The sequence below is a fragment of the Thalassophryne amazonica genome, chromosome 3, assembly GCF_902500255.1.
Source record: "Thalassophryne amazonica chromosome 3, fThaAma1.1, whole genome shotgun sequence".
In the NCBI taxonomy this organism is placed as follows: Eukaryota; Metazoa; Chordata; class Actinopteri; order Batrachoidiformes; family Batrachoididae; genus Thalassophryne; species Thalassophryne amazonica.
The window spans coordinates 63,378,170-63,398,635 of NC_047105.1; the positions used below are offsets into that span (position 1 = coordinate 63,378,170).

The 20,466-nt window shown below is 39.2% G+C and overlaps 2 protein-coding genes across 2 annotated transcripts; one reads left to right on the plus strand and one right to left on the minus strand.

The window, feature by feature from the left end:
- LOC117507776 (rab GDP dissociation inhibitor alpha-like) lies at positions 1-10,374 on the plus strand. The gene is made up of 11 exons (XM_034167583.1): positions 1-42; positions 849-974; positions 1,083-1,179; positions 3,552-3,686; positions 3,769-3,967; positions 4,042-4,173; positions 6,074-6,173; positions 6,264-6,435; positions 7,930-8,074; positions 9,146-9,208; positions 10,141-10,374. The coding sequence occupies exons 1-11, from the start codon at positions 1-3 to the stop codon at positions 10,280-10,282; spliced, it is 1,353 nt and encodes a 450-aa protein (XP_034023474.1). The 3' UTR covers positions 10,283-10,374.
- Positions 10,375-14,270: 3,896 nt separating this feature from the next.
- Positions 14,271-20,163, minus strand: LOC117506864 (NADH dehydrogenase [ubiquinone] 1 alpha subcomplex assembly factor 3-like). The gene is made up of 5 exons (XM_034166530.1): positions 20,044-20,163; positions 16,881-17,076; positions 16,666-16,732; positions 16,477-16,577; positions 14,271-14,516 (listed from the first exon to the last, which is right to left on the minus strand). Exons 1-5 carry the CDS (start codon positions 20,127-20,129, stop codon positions 14,409-14,411), a joined length of 558 nt encoding a protein of 185 aa, XP_034022421.1. The 5' UTR covers positions 20,130-20,163; the 3' UTR covers positions 14,271-14,408.
- Positions 20,164-20,466: the final 303 nt, after the last annotated feature.

Below are 20,466 nucleotides of genomic sequence, written 5' to 3' on the forward strand. Positions count from 1 at the left end.
ATGCAGGAGTATGATATTGTCGTGCTTGGAACAGGCCTTAAGGTAAGAAAACTTTATTATAGCCTTTATTATAAGACTTTATTATTTTTTATTTATATTAAGCCTTTATTATAAGAGACTTTCCATTCGTCTATATTTATAGTACACATATGTGATTCTATGAGGAGCATGAGCCAAAGACCAGGCTCAATTTCATACAAGGGCAACAATGTACTGTCTTTTTTCTGTGAAGTCAGCTTGTGTAAAAAACAAAGTGAGTAGAATATTGTTATTCTGCATGTTTTTATGGGATGTCTCCATTAATGAAACAGCACGTCTTTTAAGGAATAAATGCACAGTTTCCGCACTAAAACAGTGTCATCGGACTGAAAGTTGCATTTGGGTGTCCTGTTGCACATTTGCATGATCATCAAGAATCATGCTGTTTCCTGCTGTTATCATGAATACATCACTATTTTAGTCAGTATTAAAAATTTCTCTGTAGATTATTTATTTAATCCTGTCTGAGCATTTATTTGACTTAAAGGAAATGCAGGTGTCTGATATATACAAGTATGTTCTATTTGTATATTCACTCAGCTGTCATTCATCCTGCTGGTCGATATCATCACTGCCTCCCTAATGAAAATCAAGTCATTACATTTACATCAGCTGGTCTCTAATTATCTTGTTCTTGTGCAATATATATATTTTAATCCTTTCCCACACGGTGTTGATCATCAGCGTGCTGAGCTCTTGTTGACTGTGTGCAGGATTTAGAACATTTCTGTTGCTTATCCTTCAACTACACATGTGGAATGTTATCACTGAACATTACAGACTTGCATCTATTTTGACATTTCATTTATTCCTCCTTGTCTCTGTCAGGATGTGTCCTGTCTGCTTTAATGTCACTCAGTGGGAAAAAGGTTCTTCACATTGACAGGAATTCTTACTATGGTGGAGAAAGTGCATCCATTTCTCCGCTGGAAGAGGTGCCTTCACACACAAACGTGCAAATGTGCATTCAAGGAGAAAATGTTGGATTTAAATCACAGATTTTATATATATATATATATATATATATATACTGTTATTTACAGCTGTACAAGAAGTTTAACGTTCCAGAACCCACCATACCACTGGGCCTTGGAAAAGAGTGGAATGTTGACACCATCCCCAAATTTTTTCTTGCCAACAGTAAGAGCTAAGTGTTGAGCGGTCTCCCATTGCTTCTATTTTTGATACCCAATTGTTGATGTTTTCGGTGGAGAAAAAATAAAAGTAATAAGAATAGTAAGCACCTTCAGCTTCTCCTTTATTTTCACTTGGTGTCACCACAGCAGCAGAGGTGTCTGCATGTTGGTTTGGCACAAATTTTCCACTGGAGGCCCTTCCTCACGCAACTCCATATTACATGGAGACTGTAATAATAATAATGATCATGATAAAAGGCTACCCAATTGGGGCCTGAATGCTGGTGTAATTGTTGGTAAAATTAGCATTGTAGAACACTGTGAGCAAGTGGGAAGGTTTTAAAAATTCATGTTGCCGAATTGAATTATGATCCACAAATGTAATTACCGGATTTAACTGGTGCAGGACCGGGAGTACATTTATGTAAAAGACAGGTGAAGGCAGCCAAAGCAGGTACAAATATGCAGTCATCGGGACCTACCATTGTCTGAGCAGACGCCTCCTCCTCTGCAACATGAATCCCATAAAAAGCATGTCCACTCTTCAGCAGAAGACAGTTTTAAGAAGTTAACAGACATTTTTTGCTTTTTGGAAACGTGTGGAAAAATGCAGAAGCAAAGTTTTATAAACCAAAACATGTAATGATAATTGTATGTACTTCAGGTGTGTTTCGAAATATTGCAGAAACCCTGTATGTAAAGCCCCCATCACACATAGCAAGAATGGGAGGAACCATGCCCGACACAGCAAATATTGCCTAATCCAACGCAGTCGGGAGGAAAAGAGGCGTGGTCAGCAGTGTCAGAATGCATCTGGAGTACCTCGTCCACACCTGCACAATGACATTAAAAGTACATGTACACAACAGGTAGATGACACAGACAGGCTGTCAGATGGCCATAAAAGGCGCTGGACACCACGATGTTTGGATTATCACATGGGAAATGAATTTTTCTTTTTGGCTAAGAGGATTTTAACCATAGGCTCCTGGTTTCGGCTCCACGTCCCGGTCCGCGCTGTGAAACACTCCTGGACTGCTGTTGGAGGTGAGAGATCATGTTTTTTAATGCTACCATGGCCTGGCACAACAGTTCCATGTCATATCTCCTACAGAGTGAGAAGGTGATCATTTATTACAGTGTGAGATCTGTTCAGCTCTGAGCCTAACATTGCAATGACGCGTTACTGCGCACCACGGAGAGGTGCAGCTGCCTGTGTTATATATAGTTATGATGGAGACAATATTCACATTATTAAGTCACCCATGGGAAGGAATGGACTATATCTGTACTATAAGGTCTTTTGTGGATGTAACAGCCTTTCAGATTTCGGCAGTATGCACACAATAGTGTGTGATGCTTTTGGTTTAATAGCCACTGTTCACATTCACTGTATATGTTAATAATTCATAATTATATCACGATGAGCGTGCCAGATACATTTCAAGATGTTCTCTTGCACTCTGGGGGGGTGGGGGGTGTCATTATTATATGTTGCACGTGCACGTCATACACCAGATTCATCTCGAAGTTCCCTTATATGCGCTCAAATTGTTCAGATCCCATTTTGGCTGCCATCGCAATATGTAATTGTGGTCAGATGGTCCTCAGATTGCACATGGACCACCGTCGGATAGGTGTCCCATCTCGATGGTGCCCGAAGGGTTTTGAACATGTGCATCACACTCGGGGCCCCTGGCCAATTTTGATCAACTGTGTGGACTTCCGCAGATGTCTGTCAGAATGTTTTGGAACTGCTGAAATCCGACACGTTTCAGATGTGCACCGATTCGTAATTCTGACACCATTCTGCATGATTCCGGCTATGTGTGATGGGGGTATAAGCAGATATATAATACTAAATCCTATGAATTAGGCCTACTATTAAAAAAAAGTGTGGGGGTGGGGGGCGGCTAGATTTCCTCAATTTTGAAATTAGGATGGAAATTGGAGCCAAAAATTGACAGTAGGAGACCACCACTCATGTTAAAGTTATGATTGGTGCACTCTCTCACTCATTCACTCACTCACTCATTATCAACTGCTTTCTCCACTTAAGGGTCACGGGGGCTGGAGTTTATCCCAACAGTCATAGGGCGTGAGGCGGGGTACACTTGTTATACTTGTTTGCACTCGGGGTCGCCACAGTGGGTCCGAGGTGGATCATGTTGAATTGGCAGAAATTTTGCCCTTCCTAATGCAACGCCACATTATTTGGAGAAATGTGGCAGTTTTAACCAGGAACCTTTTGCACTAAAACCAAATGCATTAACCACTGGCCACCACCCCTGCTCGCTGCCCGTGAGTTGGTGCAATGCAAAATTTAATGTGAATGTGTGCGTGAGCATTTTCAGTGCTGTCTGCTGTGTTTGTTAGGTCAGCTGGTCAAAATGCTGCTGTACACTGAGGTTACACGGTATCTTGACTTTAAAGTCATTGAAGGCAGCTACATATACAAAGCAGGAAAAGTGCACAAAGTCCCTGCGACAGAGGAAGACGCCCTCACATCAGGTAGTAGATGAATTTAGTGCATTTTCTTGCACTCCTGTAGATCTCCTCTTAATAATATTCAAGTTCTAAACATATATTTCAGATTTGATGGGTATGTTTGACAAGAGAAGATTCAGGAAGCTGCTGTTGTTCGCCCTGAACTTTGACGAGAGCGACCCTCGCACGCACCATGACATAGACTGCAACACAACAACCACACGAGACCTTTTCTGCCGCTTTGACGTGGGACAGGATGTCATGGATTTCACAGGTCATGCCATAGCCTTACACAGCAGTGACAGGTCAGTCACGTAAACGTATGTGAACCAGGTCATGTGGCCATTATCTTACCGACTGTTTCCTGGTGTTCCTGCAGTTACCTGGAGCAGCCCTGTATCGAAACCATCAGGCGGATCAGATTGTACTCAGAATCCGTGGCTCGTCATAATTTCAGTCCATACCTGTACCCTTTGTATAGCCTCGGCGAGCTACTACAAGGATTTGCCAGGTTACACACACACTGAGCTGAGCTGTTGATTACCTCCTCCAAGGAGGTAATGTTTTTTTCACCAGCATTTGTCTGTTTGTCTTATAGCATGATAACTCAAAAAGTAATGAATGGATTTCAATGAAATTTGGTGAGCAGATAGAGACTGTTCCAGGAAATAATTGATTTGATTTTGATGGTGATCCAGAATATATTCTGGAATTAAGATCCAGGGTATATAGGGAGAAGGATGCTGAGGATGGAGCCACCAGGCAGGAGGAGAAGAGGGAGGCCAAAGAGGAGGTTTATGGATGTGCTGAGGGAGGACATGCAGGTGGTTGGTGAGACAGAGGAAGATACAGGAGGACAGGGTGAGATGGAAACGATTGATCTGCTGTGGTGACCCTTAATGAGAGCAGCCGATAGAAGAAGAAGGTTTGGTACATAGTGACATTTGGTGAGCCAAGAAAATGAGGAATTTTAGGTTGCATTTGACATATTTTGGATCCAGAATCCAGAAGACGATTTGAGCATCCAGGAACATTTAATTCAAATTGTATTAACAATGAAGTTCAATGACACTTTGTGAGCAGATGAATAATGTCCTAGGAAATAATTTTTGCAATTTTTGAGTCGATCCAGAACATATTGTAGGTCCGGGATCCTTAAGAATGTTAGAGAGGTAGCAACACTGAACTCAAAAGGTTATGAATAGATCTTGATGACATTTTTGAGCATATGAATAAAGCAAGGCTTGATGCTAAATGTAAGTGTGACAGACAACTGTGCGCACAGAGTGCACACAGCGAGCTGTGCATACAGTTCTGTGTTCCACCAGCATAACACAGAATAATTATTCACTAGTTTGCTTTAATACTTAATGAATTACAATTACAATAATTAAATACCTGAAACAGGTGAGTGTTTTTTTTCTTGTAACAGTCAGCTCACGAGTATGTTCACGTGATGTGCATCCTGCACCTTACAGCTGTGTTGTCCCATGCAAAGTCCAACATCTGCAGCTGTGTGTGGTTTACCTCTTACACATGGATACATTTATTCTTAAAGAAACAATTACTAAGTAAACTATTAACTCTTTAAATATGACCGACATTTACAGTGAATTATTATTATTATTTTTTTTAATTCTGTGTACGAGGCAAGCCTTCTCTAAGCCTCATGGACCAGGAGGGAAGAGGGGCAACAAACGAGTAATCAAGGGTGCAGGAGAGAACGGGGAGGAAAGTTAGGCATTCTATACACATCTACAGGTATACATTGAAACCAAAAAGATGTCTGTGAATTGATTTTTATTATTTGATTCTTTTGTTTCTCGTCATTTATTCTTTATTTTTACTTAAGGGCACACATTTCACACAGATAAAAGCTCCTTTAGAAAATTGTCTGCATGCAAGTTACTAAAATGATTGCAGAATCAAACTGTCATCAAAAGACACTTTAGTAGCACCTCTGTAAATGGAAAACAAGAAATCCATCACTGGTGGTTTCATTCTAACCATGGTGAGTGTACAGTCACATCTCTTGGTTTCTGATGGTTAACACTGCAATAAATTGTAATTTCATTCTAATGTATAATGCAGTTTACACTGGTTGCCGTGTGATGTAAAGTGAAATACAGTTACATCCAGAAGTGGTAACGTTCAGCTTTGAGGGGAATTAAAGTAAAACAGTTGAATGGGCTCTGTTAGAAAATCAGCATGCAGGGTTTTTTTTAAAAGAGTGCTATGGTGTTTGCACGTTTCAACACATGCAAACTTTTAGTAAAACAGACCCTTACACTTATTCATTTATTTACCCTCATGATGTGGCGCAGTTGTTGCAAACATCCACATGTGCATTAGAAAAACTGTAGTTAACACACTTCATTGACATCACACTAATGCAAAGTTTTCTGTTTCAGACTGAGTGCAGAGTACGGAGTGACTTTCCTATTGAACAGAGACGTGCAAGAAATTGTTCTGAATGATGGCAAAGTCAAAGCAGTGATATCTGAAGGGAAGGTAAACAAATTTAAGTAGAAAATAAAAGGTACAGAAGTTTCAGTTAGTACACTGGTGTACATAATGTTTTTGGTCTATTCACTTGAACAGGTGTTCCACTGTAAACAGCTGATCTGTGATCCCAGTTATGCTTCCAACCGAGTGAGGACAGTGAGCCGCGTCATCAGGGTCATCTGTTTATTAAATCATCCCGTTAAACACACGCATGATGCCAAGTCCTGTCAAATTATCATACCCCAAACGCAACTGAACAGGAAGTCAGGTATGAGACTGACGGCTGTCCGCCCACTCAAGGGTTTTATTGTGTCACAGTTACCACGGTTATTCTAGGACACAGGTGTCAATCTCAGTCAATGGCTGCATGATGTGCAAATTTAACTACATTTAGAAGGATTGACAAAAACCCAGGCGCAGTCCATGCCCACCTCTCAAAAGCAATCATCTACAGTTGTGGTCGGACTTTTACATGCACTCTTCATGGGCACGAGTGTCATGGTAATTTTGGGCTTTTAATGATGTCTCTGAACTGTTCTTTTGCCAGGGTGGAGTGATTGTACAGCAGCACACATCATTAAAGACTTTAAAAACAAGAATTGAGTGCACAGGTTTGAATTTATTTTGGATGTTCCCTAATCCACGCTGGCTCATAATTATACATACAGGCTCAAATATATACATACCCCAGTATTTGGTCATATGTCCCTTAGCAAGCTGCACATTGAACAGACATTTTTGGTAGCCACCAACAAGCTTCTGGCATAATTCTGGCTGGATATTTAACCACTCTTCTTTGCAGAATTTATAGATTTTATTTAAATTGGCTGGGTTCCTAGGATGTACCTGGCTTTTAAGCATAGTCCACAAATTTTCAAGGGGGTTGGGGTGGGCTTTGGGAAGGCTATTCCAGAAGTCTCGCTTTATCTAACCCACAACCAGTTTTTTTATTTATGCATTTAACCTTTATTTAACCAGGTTAGTCCCACTGAGATCAAGACCTTTTTTGCAAGGGAGATCTGGACAATTGTACATTTTCCATTTCACCTAACCTGCATGTTTTAAGTATATCAAAGAAATTTGACAAACCTATCATACAAACAACTGTAATGTTGAGATCATGGTCAATTGAAGCAAAAATAGGTTTTATATATCATGAAAATAATTTTCCAAATTTATTTCAGGCCACACATAGCAGCTGCCTCTGTAGCATAGAGTAGGAATTAGACCATCACCCTGGAGACTGGGATTCAATGTCAGATGTGTCTTCTCCAGGCTATTTGCCTGATTCCTCAGATGAGACATTTCATCCACCCTTTCCCAGTCCACCCAACTATAAATGGATGGACTAGGACTAGGCTGCTGGGAGTAACCTGCAATGGACTGGCATCCCAACCAGGGGGAGTCTTTGGCTCTCAGTCGCTTCACAGTACAGTTTTGTGGATAAACTGTGGCCCAATGGCACCTGTATAGGACTTACCGTTTCTCTGCTCAGAAAATCTGCCATCCATTCATGAGCTAATCTACATTTTCTATATATTTACCAGTTTCTAGTTGCAAATAAAGTCAAGCTTTTTTATTCATCATAGTTTTATGCTTATTTTTTTGAAAAATTCTCAGAGCTCTAGGGTACCTTTCATATACTCTCAGGGATACACATACTCCTTACAAGGAAACACTGGTCTAGATGTGTAGCATGCACTTGATGTCACAAATCGTTTGTAACTAAGTAATTTTAATCCCTTCTCTTTTGTTCCTGTAGACATTTACATATCAGTAGTGTCTTTCGCCCATAATGTAGCCTCAGATGGGATGTACATTGCAACAGTAAGCACAACAGCAGAAACCAGAAACCCTGACAAAGAGGTGCAGCCTGCATTGGAGCTTCTCGAGCCGATAATGCAAAAGTAAGTCAAGTCTTAACTCTTGAATTTCACCCAAAGGGGTCATATTGTGTAGAATTGGCATTTATCTGCCTTTTGCATATAAGTACAGCTGAGGTTTCATGTAAGGCAGCTTTTTTCAACAATATTCCTTAAAAACCACAGGATGCCACAGAAATGCACAGCACAAGCCATGACCTTAGAAGGGACGCTAGGTAGTTACGCACAACATGTCATGGTCTCCGTGGTCACTGTCAAGTATGGAACTGCACCTGACAAATGTAGAAGAGTATTCTCGGCTAGAGGATGCTCAAATGATACACAGGCCACACACACACGATGCCTTGACCACCAAAAGAATGCTGAATGAACGCACAATGATTGGGGTTGTTTGCCAGGATTTTTATGAATAACATTCATTTTATAAAGCGTTGTTATGAGGCACAAAATGATCTCCTCGTTAGCTGATGTCTGCCGAGATCATCAGAAAGTTTTGCGCGGAGATCAGGCCGAGAGCTTTGTCTTCTACTTTCCTGCAACTGATGGTTCATTCTGGGCTTCTGAAAGTTCCGGTGTCAATTCAGCACAAGTGGACATGGAGCGCATCTCCCTTGCATGTGTGTGCTCTGCGAGGTGGTGCGCTGGAGTTGTTTGATGTCTTGTCGCACGAACAGTGAGGAAATATGATGTCATGCTTTTAGACCACGGCAAACTCCATCAAATCCAGCACATTTGCTCAGCACACGAACAAGGGACACTGAAGCAATTACACAGAAATGTGTTTCCACATCCCTTATGCATCCTTGAAAATTTTAGGATGCATAATGGACTCCCAAATGATGACTGTGTAATGGGGCCCTTAACTAGTATATGTCGAGATAATGTGCTAGTCACTTATAGATATGTAGGAAGAAACAGCCATCAATCTTTTAGCATATGTGATGGGGTAAAGGCAAATCTCAGCTTTGCCTTCCTTGTTGGGGGAAAAAGCATAATATGACCCCTTTAAGATTTTATTTTATTACCTATTTACTGACGTGTCAGTAAACCTTTGGTCATTTCCTTAAAGTTATCTTGTCAACGCTTTCTATGCAGGTTTGTTTCCATCAGTAACCTTCTAGTTCCCAATGATGATGGAAGCAGAAGTCAGGTGGTTTGGGTTTTCCTCCCTAAGCTCATTTACTAGACCAAACAATACATTTTAATGGAATTACAGCACGTCCGGAAAGTATTCACAGCGCTTCACCTTTTACACGTTATTATTTTAAGGCCTTATTCCAAAATGGATTAATTTTTTCCCCTCAAAATTATGCACACAATACCCCATAATGACAATGTTAAACATCTTTTGGAGATTTTTTAAAAACTAAGAACTCACATGGACCCAAGTATTCACAGCCTTTGCCATGAAGCTCAAAATTTAGCTTAGGAGCCTGCTGTTTCCACTGATCACCCTTGAGATGTTTCTACAGCTTAACTGAAGTCCACCTGGGGTAAATTCAGTTGATTGGACATGATTTGGAAAGGCACACACCTGTCTACATATAAGGTCCTGTAGTTGACAGTGCATGTCAGAGCATAAACCGTATAAATTGAGTGATCGGGGGAGAAGGGCCTCAGTCAGAGAGGTGACCAAGAACCCCATGGTCACTCTGTCAGAGATCCAACATTCCTCTGTGTGCACCAATGCTCCCCATGCAACCTGATGGAGCTTGAGAGGTGCTGCAAAGAGGAATGGGCAAAACTGCCCAAAGATAGGTGTGCCAAGCTTGTGGCATCATATTCAAGAAGACTTGAGGCAGTAATTGCTGGTGCATCAACAAAATATTGAGCAAAGGCTGTGAATACCTAGTACATGTGATTTCATAGTTTATTTTTACTAAATTTGCAAAAATTTCAACAACAAAAAACTTTCATGTTGTCATTATAGGGTGTCGTGAGTAGAATTTTGAGGGAAAAGCTGAATTTACTCCATTTTTGGAATAAGGCTGTAATATAACAAAATATGAAAAAAGTGAAGCTTTATAAATACTTTCCGGATGCACTGTATACATCTATGATTGGTGATTTTTCTCTGTGTTCACTAGATTTGTGTGCTCATATGACGCAACAAACCACTTTGAGAATGAATGTGAGGACATCACAGATATGTACCGCCGGATAACAGGAACAGAATTTTGCTTTGGAAGATCCCAGAGACACCAGTCGCACACCTCTGATGATGAAGACTGAGGAAAACCTTCTCATGTCAGAATTAAATAATGATTGTGCTATGCAGCTGTGAAACGGAAGTTGTTGAGTCAAGTCTGAATGTACTGTATTCATTTTTAATATTACAATTTGGACTATAATGTCTGTCATTTTTCCTCATTATTTGTAAAATTCAAACTTTGCACCTTTTTTAATGTCTTAAAGCCTCCGCCCTGCTGCATTTTCAAGTTTTTGTAATGTTCTTCAGTATTCATCCAGCAAATCCACTTTCATCTATACCATAGGTAGTATTTTTTCAGTGAATTCTGGCATTCATCAGAGATGTGTTCTACCGCCAACTTTGTTCAAAGCATGCACTGGGTGTTGGCTTATGGAGTCCTGTGACTTGGGTGCCGTTGTTTGTGGAGAAAGCTTTACAAACCTAACTAACCTAACAACTTCACTGATGATGTGATTGCTGAAAATCAATGGATGCCTGGACTGCTGCACTTGAAAAGCTAAGTAAGAAGTCGGAGTGTCTGGGTTTGAGATTGTCCTGGTTCCAATTCAAGATCCAAGCTTTCTGTTGTTTCCTTTATCAATATGTAGTCAAACTGTCCAACTTGTACAAGCATAACTTACTACAGCAGTGGAGTTCATGTTTCTCCTCAGCCTTGGAGATTCAGAGATTCCTGGGAAGAGTTTATGGAGTCACAAGGTCCCTGTACAGAGGTGTACTGCGATGTTAATATCTTTTTAGAAGAACAAAGGTCCAAGTCTTCAGTCTTGGTTCTTCCAGTCTTACTTTATGGTTGTGAGACCTGGACAGTAACCAGCAACCTAAGGCAGTGGCTAGATATCTTGGGTAGTAGGTCTTTTGGATCTAAATCCTTGGATCTGTGGACTCCAATAACTGGAAAAGGCCAAAGGGTCTCCCACATTTCTCCTGGCTGGTGCAGACAGATAACTACTTTCAGGAGGTAGTGATGGACAGGATGTTTAATTGAATGGTTGCCAACTAGGACCCAAGTCAGTGCCGCAGTGTGGTGGATGTGGCGATGTGCAGCAGCAATGCATTACCCGACGCTTTATTCCAAGTAGCACAGTTGTTACATCTTAAGTAATCATCTCCTGTACCACCACTGGATGTTGCTACCACTACTGAAAAAAGACAAATTTCAAACACATTTGTCTGAAAATTAAAAAATGCTTTTGGTTCACTGATTGAAACAAGACAAATATGAGATTTCAGACCTTTTTTTTTTTTTTTTAATCATCACAGATGTAAGTCAGCTTGTTGAAAATGGTCCCTACTGTTTAATGGCAAAAACTCATTTAAAGGTTCCTAGAAATTAAATCTCAATCCTTATCTTGCTGCAACTTGAGGGCGAAAGCAATGTAAGACACAAATTTAGTAGCATTTCAAATCAGTCAGAGTGATATATAGAGTTGTGATGGCAGGCACTCAGAAAGAGATAAGGGATTAAGAACATCTCTTTCACTATTATGTTAGCCAATAAAGAATATCTTATATTTATCATTCTACTTCAGCTAATTACCTTTTGAATGCAGATAATTGCTCTATAACTTTCTGGAAAAGGTGAAATTTTCGTGATTTTTTTTTTTTTAAGTAACAGAACTATTTTTCTCTAGCCTGCATTTGAGTGAGAACTGAGGCAGATGACTAGAAATGACTCAGTGATGTGAAGAGGATTGGTGGATTGTTATCTGTGGCGCTTAAGTGTAAGAAGGACAAAGCCCCTGAATTATGTCATATACTGTGCAGACAGCTCTGCTGGAGGCAGATTTAAGAGGCTTATCCCAGTGAAGGACAGGAGATACCAAACAGAATGGACGCTAATATGGTCACACACACAGCCTTCACCTTCAGAGGCAGGCATTTAATCATTTTTTAGACAGTAAAAACAAACAAAAAAAACTATTAACTTATAACACAACAAATTAAGAGAACACATAATGATGAATAATTAGACGATGGATAACTATGATGCATGAATCAATCAAAAAATAAATATAAAAATCAACTTTTGTCTATGTAATATCTCATAGGTGTGTCTGCCACCTGCCACATGGTTAGTAGATACTGTATAGAATATTAAAAATGATTAACACTTGTGGTTGAACTTTATGTAATTTGTGTGTTATTTGCTAAACACTGCGCATGTTGTGTGCTCGTGGCTGTGGCCTGTCCATCAGCGCCTGCGTTCACACCAGTATCAGCTAGCTAACTTAAATTAGCAACCTTACAACATGATGTCCACTACGTGGGAAAATACAGGATGAAATACAATAGAATAGTAAGTAAAATCAGAATTAAAGAATAGATGGAGCAGATGGCTGGCGATGATAAAACTTTTTGTCTGTACTGCAAATTAGTGATGGCAATCCCGAAACACTGTTCCAGAACGTTTTGAAATCTTTGCAATGCTGTGTTTCAGAACATTTCTATCATAAGGATACCATCATGTGCTCTGTTAAATGGGACCTCATCAGGAAGTTTGAGCAGCAGTATTTTTAAGATCCACTATGGCACCCAGAAGTTGTGGTCTCTGTTCTTTCTGCATGTTAGCTTGACTACTACCATTAGCGGACCAATTAGCTTCCACCAAACTTGATTCTGCTATTTTTAAGTCACCTAACATTTTTCTGAGTAAGGTTTAACCATCAAAATGTTTGTAAACCCTAAAATCATTCATGTTTGTTCCTGTTGGCACTTATATACAAATCCTATAAGAAAATCTACACAGTGCATGAAGGCAACAAGTAGACGGTGGTCAAGCCAGAGTAAATGTAGGAATTAGTAATCAGTAATTGTATTTAATTATCAAGTTAGCTAAGTTTTCCATTTTATTTCTAAGTTATTTATTTATACTTCTGTAATGAAAATAAACTCTATATCGAATGGAACTGAGTGTTAATTCCATTTGTTGATTTATTATGTATAGTGCCTATTATCTAAAACTTTTTGGGAACTTCCATGTTTACACTTTAACATATTACCCATAACAGCTCTTTAGGGATCTGTTTTTCAGGGTTTCAGAGGGCAAAATATCAAGCCAAAGCTAAATTCACATTATTAACCGTTAGCAATTAATAGCAGCTTCAGTGAAATGTTTTAGCTATATATTGGTTTAGTGTTATCACAGTTAACTTTCAGTTAGCGGATATCACTCATCAAAGCTAACTTTTAGGTTAGCTGTTCCCACCACTGGAGCAGATGTGATTGAAGCTACATGTAGTTTGAAATGAGCTCCTGATTTGGAAGCAAAAAATCTGTTTTCATCTCCAGCATTCTGTGGTGTGGAGCTGAAACAGTGACTGCTCGAATTTCTAAGGACTGTACAGGGTCTGCCCTGTTTTCAGAAGGCCCCGTTGTCAGAGAAATGTGTCTTTTGGGGGATCCCATACTTTGTACTGGGGTGCCCTGACTCAGCTAATGTAGCTGTTGTTTGTGGTTTGTTTGTAGACTTGTGCGCAGCTCCTGTGGTTGCAATGTTGAAATAAGTACATGCTCATATGCATGTTATTCATTGACTGGTGTTTGTTTTTGAATTCTATTTTAAATAAAGCTGAAGACATTTTCTATTTTTCACTGTTATTGTTCAGAGGATTTTTCTACTGATACCCAACTGATTTTCTAACTACTGGGCCTTCTGACTAACAGCCCTACTGAAATAAGGTGGGCACCCACTGTACAATTAGTTTATTTAAAAAAATGAAAAGCAAAAAAAGATTCATTGCAAGGTAAACTATATATATATATATATATATATATATATATATATATACATATATACATACACACACACACACACACAACAACACATTCAACTGTCCGCATACACACGTACAAATTCCACATGTGAACTTTTTATCAACACCATGCAACATTCTCAACTGGAGACTACTTAGAAACGTCACAAAAACACCATCCAAAATCAGCACATCAAACTAATGTCAGACTTTTGGTTTTATATTTGGATTTAAGTTGCTGTATCGCACAGCCCAGCTCACTACCTCAAACAAACAGAGCCGGGTCATGTCAGCTTTGCTCCTTGGTGAAGAACATCTGTTTGACAGGTATGAATAAGGTCCATCCTGGATCTTATACGTGTTTCTCTGAAGTTTAATATCAGCATCTGAGTACTTAAGCACCTGCTACATCAAGCACCATGCTGTGTACTGGAGGGATCAGGCCAGCGGCTGCCACTCTTCCTTCATTCACCAGAAAGTTGAAGGTTGCACACGCATTTGCCTGTAAAACAGAAGAAGAATCAAGTACCCGGAATCAAGTACCCAGTACCAGCAGGCTCTGGAGTTCATCTCTGGATTCTGCAACATGAAGCATATAAGAGGCTATGACTTCCCCTGGATGGGACACCAGACCATCACAGGTTACTTCCCCAGCCAATGCCAGTACCCAATTACAACTGGGTGGACTGGGACAATGCAGATAAAGTTTCTTTTTACAAGGACACAGATGGGTAGCATGACTGGAAAAATATAGTAAAAGAATGCAACTCATTACTTTTAAAATAAATATTACACTGAAAATCAATGTTTTACACAAATAGCCAGGACTGTTGTCATGGTCACCTTGGATTCACAGCATTTATGTCAAAAACTGAAGGAATCATCTAATAGAAAAGTGGAGAATAACCCACTTCTTCAGCTTCAATCGGTACAGTCGGCACGTTTTTAATTAAATTATTAGCATAATAATACAATAAACCTTACATAATATCTACATCATGTCCAGCAAGTGAAAAGAGAACAGAAAGAAGAATGCTTGTGTGACACCCTTGCCTTTCAACTGTTACAGGCTGCAAGAAAATACACCAAAATGAAAGAACACTGAATAATAAAACATACTGAAACCATAATAATGACTTTGATTAGTCTGATGTGACAGTTGCAGGAACATTTGTGATATCTTATTCAGTGTTCAAAGCTGTTTCTCCACATCATAGCTAAATACACAAAGTCTGTGTTGTCAAATTTAACAATATCCATTAAAATGGAAAACTCAAATAATTTGAAGTAGTTGTTTGACAAGTTTCTTTGGGTGTTCTGGTGATTGCAAAAAAGGACACTAGTGAAGGAAGCCACCAAGACAGTGAGTCTTGGTGGTTAGTGAGTGGTACAGATAAGATTTTGTTCAAAGCTGACATGAAATTTCAGCTAGCTAGTTTGTCAGAAGCCACATGGGAAAGCTGAGCCTAGATTTTATCTGTTTTCTTGTATGAAAATCCTTCACTGTCCCATCCACCATCACGCAATGACCCGTGGTGCAACAGACAGAAGCTGCACTATTTACAGTTTCTCCAGTCAGTCTCAGAAGCCTATAGCTCCTTCAGAGTTGTCTTGGTGGCTTTCTTCACTAGTCTCCTTTGGGCACAACACTGGTCAACCAAAATTTTTCTTGCATGGGGTTTTACAACAGATTTGGGGTCATTTGGGGGCGCCAAATCCAAACCTGGTGGCAGTTTTTGCCAATCACATCACATTTTTGAGATATGAAAACACATTTCTCGTAATAAGCAAAACCTGCAGTCTTGCACAGCTCTTCTGTGCCATAAATGATATTATGGCTCTTTGTCCACATTTCGTGAACCTGGTTTAAAAACTATGCTTGAAGCTGCTTTTCTGTGTGATTAGTGGCGTCAATCTTGTAAGTGAATGAGCAACTTTTGCATAATCCATCAATACAGAACATCCAGACTGCAATAAAACGTGACATAATAGAGGAAATCGGAGCTCAGATTCTGATTAAGGGCACCAAAATTACCCTAAATCGGTTCTCAAAGTCCATGCAAGAAATTTTTTTTTTGACCAGTGCAATCAATCAGTTTTTGAGAAAGACTTGCTCCAGACATATTTACCATACAGTACCATAATGTTTGTATTTATTAATTATTGATGTAAATGAAGTCCAAGACATGTTCAGCAAATGTGAAATGAGTGAAATGTTCATGTATTCATCCACTGACTTGTCTAAAGAAAACCGGTTGTAAAAAGAATGTCTACACTACAAGCAAATGTTTCTTTGCAACTATGTATGTATGTACAATTCAATTCAATTCAGCTTTATTACAGATTCAAAGCCCAACAAATAACAAAAACAACAACAACAATAATAATAAAAAAAAAAAAAAAAAAAAAAACACAAACAAGATCAAGAATGACTACAGCAAAGCATTCTGGGAATAATTTACCGTGTCTTGCACTTCCACAGCAATTCTCTTTCTCTTGAGAAGCGCTAGAACTGAAGGATGAATGCGTTCCATTTTTGCACCTGTACCCAGAACAAGGATCTCTGCAAAATAAAACAACAGACAAACATCAGAAGATGGATTTTGCATGATGTAAAACAGTTTTACGAGTTACTGTGTTTTCAGTTCTACCAATCTGTGGGTCCAGCATGTGGAAAAGTGACACGCTGTCTTCTGTGATGTCATGATGACCACCAACCTGTAGAGAGAGGAGATTTAAATGAAAAAAGAGGAAAAGAAACACAAAGAAAATTGTTTGAAGTTAATAAACAGAAATAGGTGAAAAACAAAAAAGACAATACAGCGTATATCCAGAAAAATTCCTGGAATTGGGACGCTTGTCTCACTTTCCACTGCAGGACAGCCGGCGGCACCAGGGCACAGGGGCCCAACACCTGGTTTCCACTGATGTTGAATCCTTGAGGACTATAACTGTGGATCAAGAACCCACCAGTCACATCCTTCTGCATAATTGACACTGTGGTGCGCTGGAATATTTCATCATCACCAGGACCCAGCCTGTGAGCACGAGACAAAACCTGGCTGGGAAGACACACAATGAGACTTAGATGTAGCACAAAATGTGCCAAAGTAATGAGACAGTCTTTTAAACCATTCATGCCAGATGCATGACATTTTAAGCCTGATGAAAACTGCTTAAAAACCTTTGGAACAACTTTGGCCCTCCATACAGTTCTGTAAAAAATTGTGCCCCTTGAACTTTTACACATTTAATTTTTTTATGACATCAATTTTTTTTAAGGCAGTTGAGGATTCTTTATTTTAAACTTTTTTAAGTTGTTCCAATTAAACTTACAGTGAAAACAAATCTCATGACGTCAATGAGTCTGAAGTCCAGGACTACTAGCCACAGGCCATTAGGCTTCTCAATAACTCTCTTACAGATTGACCCCTCCACCACCTGAGTGACTGTTATTTCACTGTCATTCTTTTCATCATCATTATTACTATCATCCTCTAAGTATTTATTATAATAGTTCTGTTTATTATTTATGCATCCATGCACCTTACGATTCCTGCACAGCAGGAATACTGCTTAAAACTACACAATATTGCACAAAATTGCCAATACTATATAAACTGCACATCCTCTAAACTGTACATCCTTTAAATAATGTATAGAATACATTCTTCAGTCTAACAAGTCTATTTTATAATGTGTTTCTTTTTAAAATAATCTGATGTGAACTTTCGACATGCAAATTTTCTAGAGAATGAACAGAGTAAGAATTTCACTGTGTGGCACAACTGCCTGTTTTCAAATCAAAATCAAATCAATTTTATTTATATAGCGCCAAATCACAACAAACAGTTGCCCAAGGCGCTTCATATTGTAAGGCAAAGCCATACAATAATTACGGAAAAACCCAACGGTCAAAACGACCCCCTGTGAGCAGCACTTGGCAACAGTGGGAAGGAAAAACTCCCTTTTAACAGGAAGAAACCTCCAGCAAAACCAGGCTCAGGGAGGGGCAGTCTTCTGCTGGGACTGGTTGGGGCTGAGGGAGAGAACCAGGAAAAAGACATGCTGTGGAGGGGAGCAGAGATCAATCACTAATGATTAAATGCAGAGTGGTGCATACAGAGCAAAAAGAGAAAGAAACACTCAATGCATTATGGGAACCCCCCAGCAGTCTAAGTCTATAGCAGCATAACTAAGGGATGGTTCAGGGTCACCTGATCCAGCCCTAACTATAAGCTTTAGCAAAAAGGAAAGTTTAAGCCTAATCTTAAAAGTAGAGAGGGTGTCTGTCTCCCATGATCCGAATTGGGAGCTGGTTCCACAGGAGAGGAGCCTGAAGCTGAAGGCTCTGCCTCCCATTCTACTCTTACAAACCCTAGGAACTACAAGTAAGCCTGCAGTCTGAGAGCGAAGAGCTCCATTGGGGTGATATGGTACTATGAGGTCCCTAAGATAAGATGGACCTGACTATTCAAAACCTTATAAGTAAGAAGAATAATTTTAAATTCTATTCTAGAATTAACAGGAAGCCAATGAAGAGAGGCCAATATGGTGAGATATGCTCTCTCCTTCTAGTCCCCGTCAGTACTCTAGCTGCAGCATTTTGAATTAACTGAAGGCTTTTCAGGGAACTTTTAGGACAACCTGATAATAATGAAATACAATAGTCCAGCCTAGAGGAAATAAATGCATGAATTAGTTTTTCAGCATCACTCTGAGACAAGACCTTTCTAATTTTAGAGATATTGCGTAAATGCAAAAAAGCCGTCCTACATATTTGTTTAATATGCGCTTTGAATTACATATCCTGATCAAAAATGACTCCAAGATTTCTCACAGTATTACTAGAGGTCAGGGTAATGCCATCCAGAGTAAGGATCTGGTTAGACACCATGTTTCTAAGATTTGTGGGGCCAAGTACAATAACTTCAGTTTATCTGAGTTTAAAAGCAGGAAATTAGAGGTCATCCATGTCCTTATGTCTGTAAGACAATCCTGCAGTTTAGCTAATTGGTGTGTGTCCTTTGGCTTCATGGATAGATAAAGCTGGGTATCATCTGCGTAACAATGAAAATTTAAGCAAACGCCGGTCTAATAATACTGCCTAAGGGAAGCATGTATAAAGTGAATAAAATTGGTCCTAGCACAGAACCTTGTGGAACTCCATAATTAACCTTAGTCTGTGAAGAAGATTCCCCATTTACATGAACAAATTGTAATCTATTAGATAAATATGATTCAAACCACCACAGCGCAGTGCCTTTAATACCTATGGCATGCTCTAATCTCTGTAATAAAATTTTTTGGTCAACAGTATCAAAAGCAGCACTGAGGTCTAACAGAACAAGCACAGAGATGAGTCCACTGTCTGAGGCCATAAGAAGATCATTTGTAATCTTCACTAATGCTGTTTCTGTACTATGATGAATTCTAAAACCTGACTGAAACTCTTCAAATAGACCATTCCTCTGCAGATGATCAGTTAGCTGTTTAACAACTACCCTTTCAAGAATTTTTGAGAGAAAAGGAAGGTTGGAGATTGGTCTATAATTAGCTAAGATAGCTGGGTCAAGTGATGGCTTTTTAAGTAATGGTTTAATTACTGCCACCTTAAAAGCCTGTGGTACATAGCCAACTAATAAAGATAGATTGATCATATTTAAGATCGAAGCATTAATTAATGGTAGGGCTTCCTTGAGCAGCCTGGAAGGAATGGGGTCTGTGTACATGACAATGGAAAGACTCTTAACTCAATTAAATAGCATATATATATATATATATATATATATATATAATATATATATATATATATATATATATATATATATATATGCCAAAACGAAAACATGTATGTGCATAAGTATGTGTTCCGTATTATTACAAAATAAAAGAGGCAGAAAGTGAAAAATAACGCAACTCCTGACAGAATAAAAACAGACTCTGCTTGACCTCCTCTGCTGTTGTCCTTCAGGCTTCAAAACGTCTCCATTTTAAACAAACGATAGGCTTTAATTAAAGTAGAATACCTCGAAAAAACAGGTGCTGTCTTGGAGAAGAGAGAAGCTTGAGGTGACGTCTGGACGAGGATTCTGGCGCACACAGACCGGGCCATGTTGATGATATTGACCGAGTAACAGGGGGAAGGATTTCTGTGTAACACCGGACACCGGAACCTACTTCCGGTATGGTTCTGTAATATAAAACGTGAAATTTTCACATCTTAATTTATGAAATAAAGTTACAGTGCTTTGATAAAGTTAAATAAAAATGATAAAATAAAAATTTGATTACGTTGTACCTTGGAGACAAGGACTCAGCTTTATTATACTATTATTTGTAATATGTCCTCATAATTCGGCATAAGATCTTGATAGCTACAATATGTATATGTCGCAGACATGACGAGCGAAGCTCTTCAGCATCTCACCATGTCATTTAGGTCCTTCAGA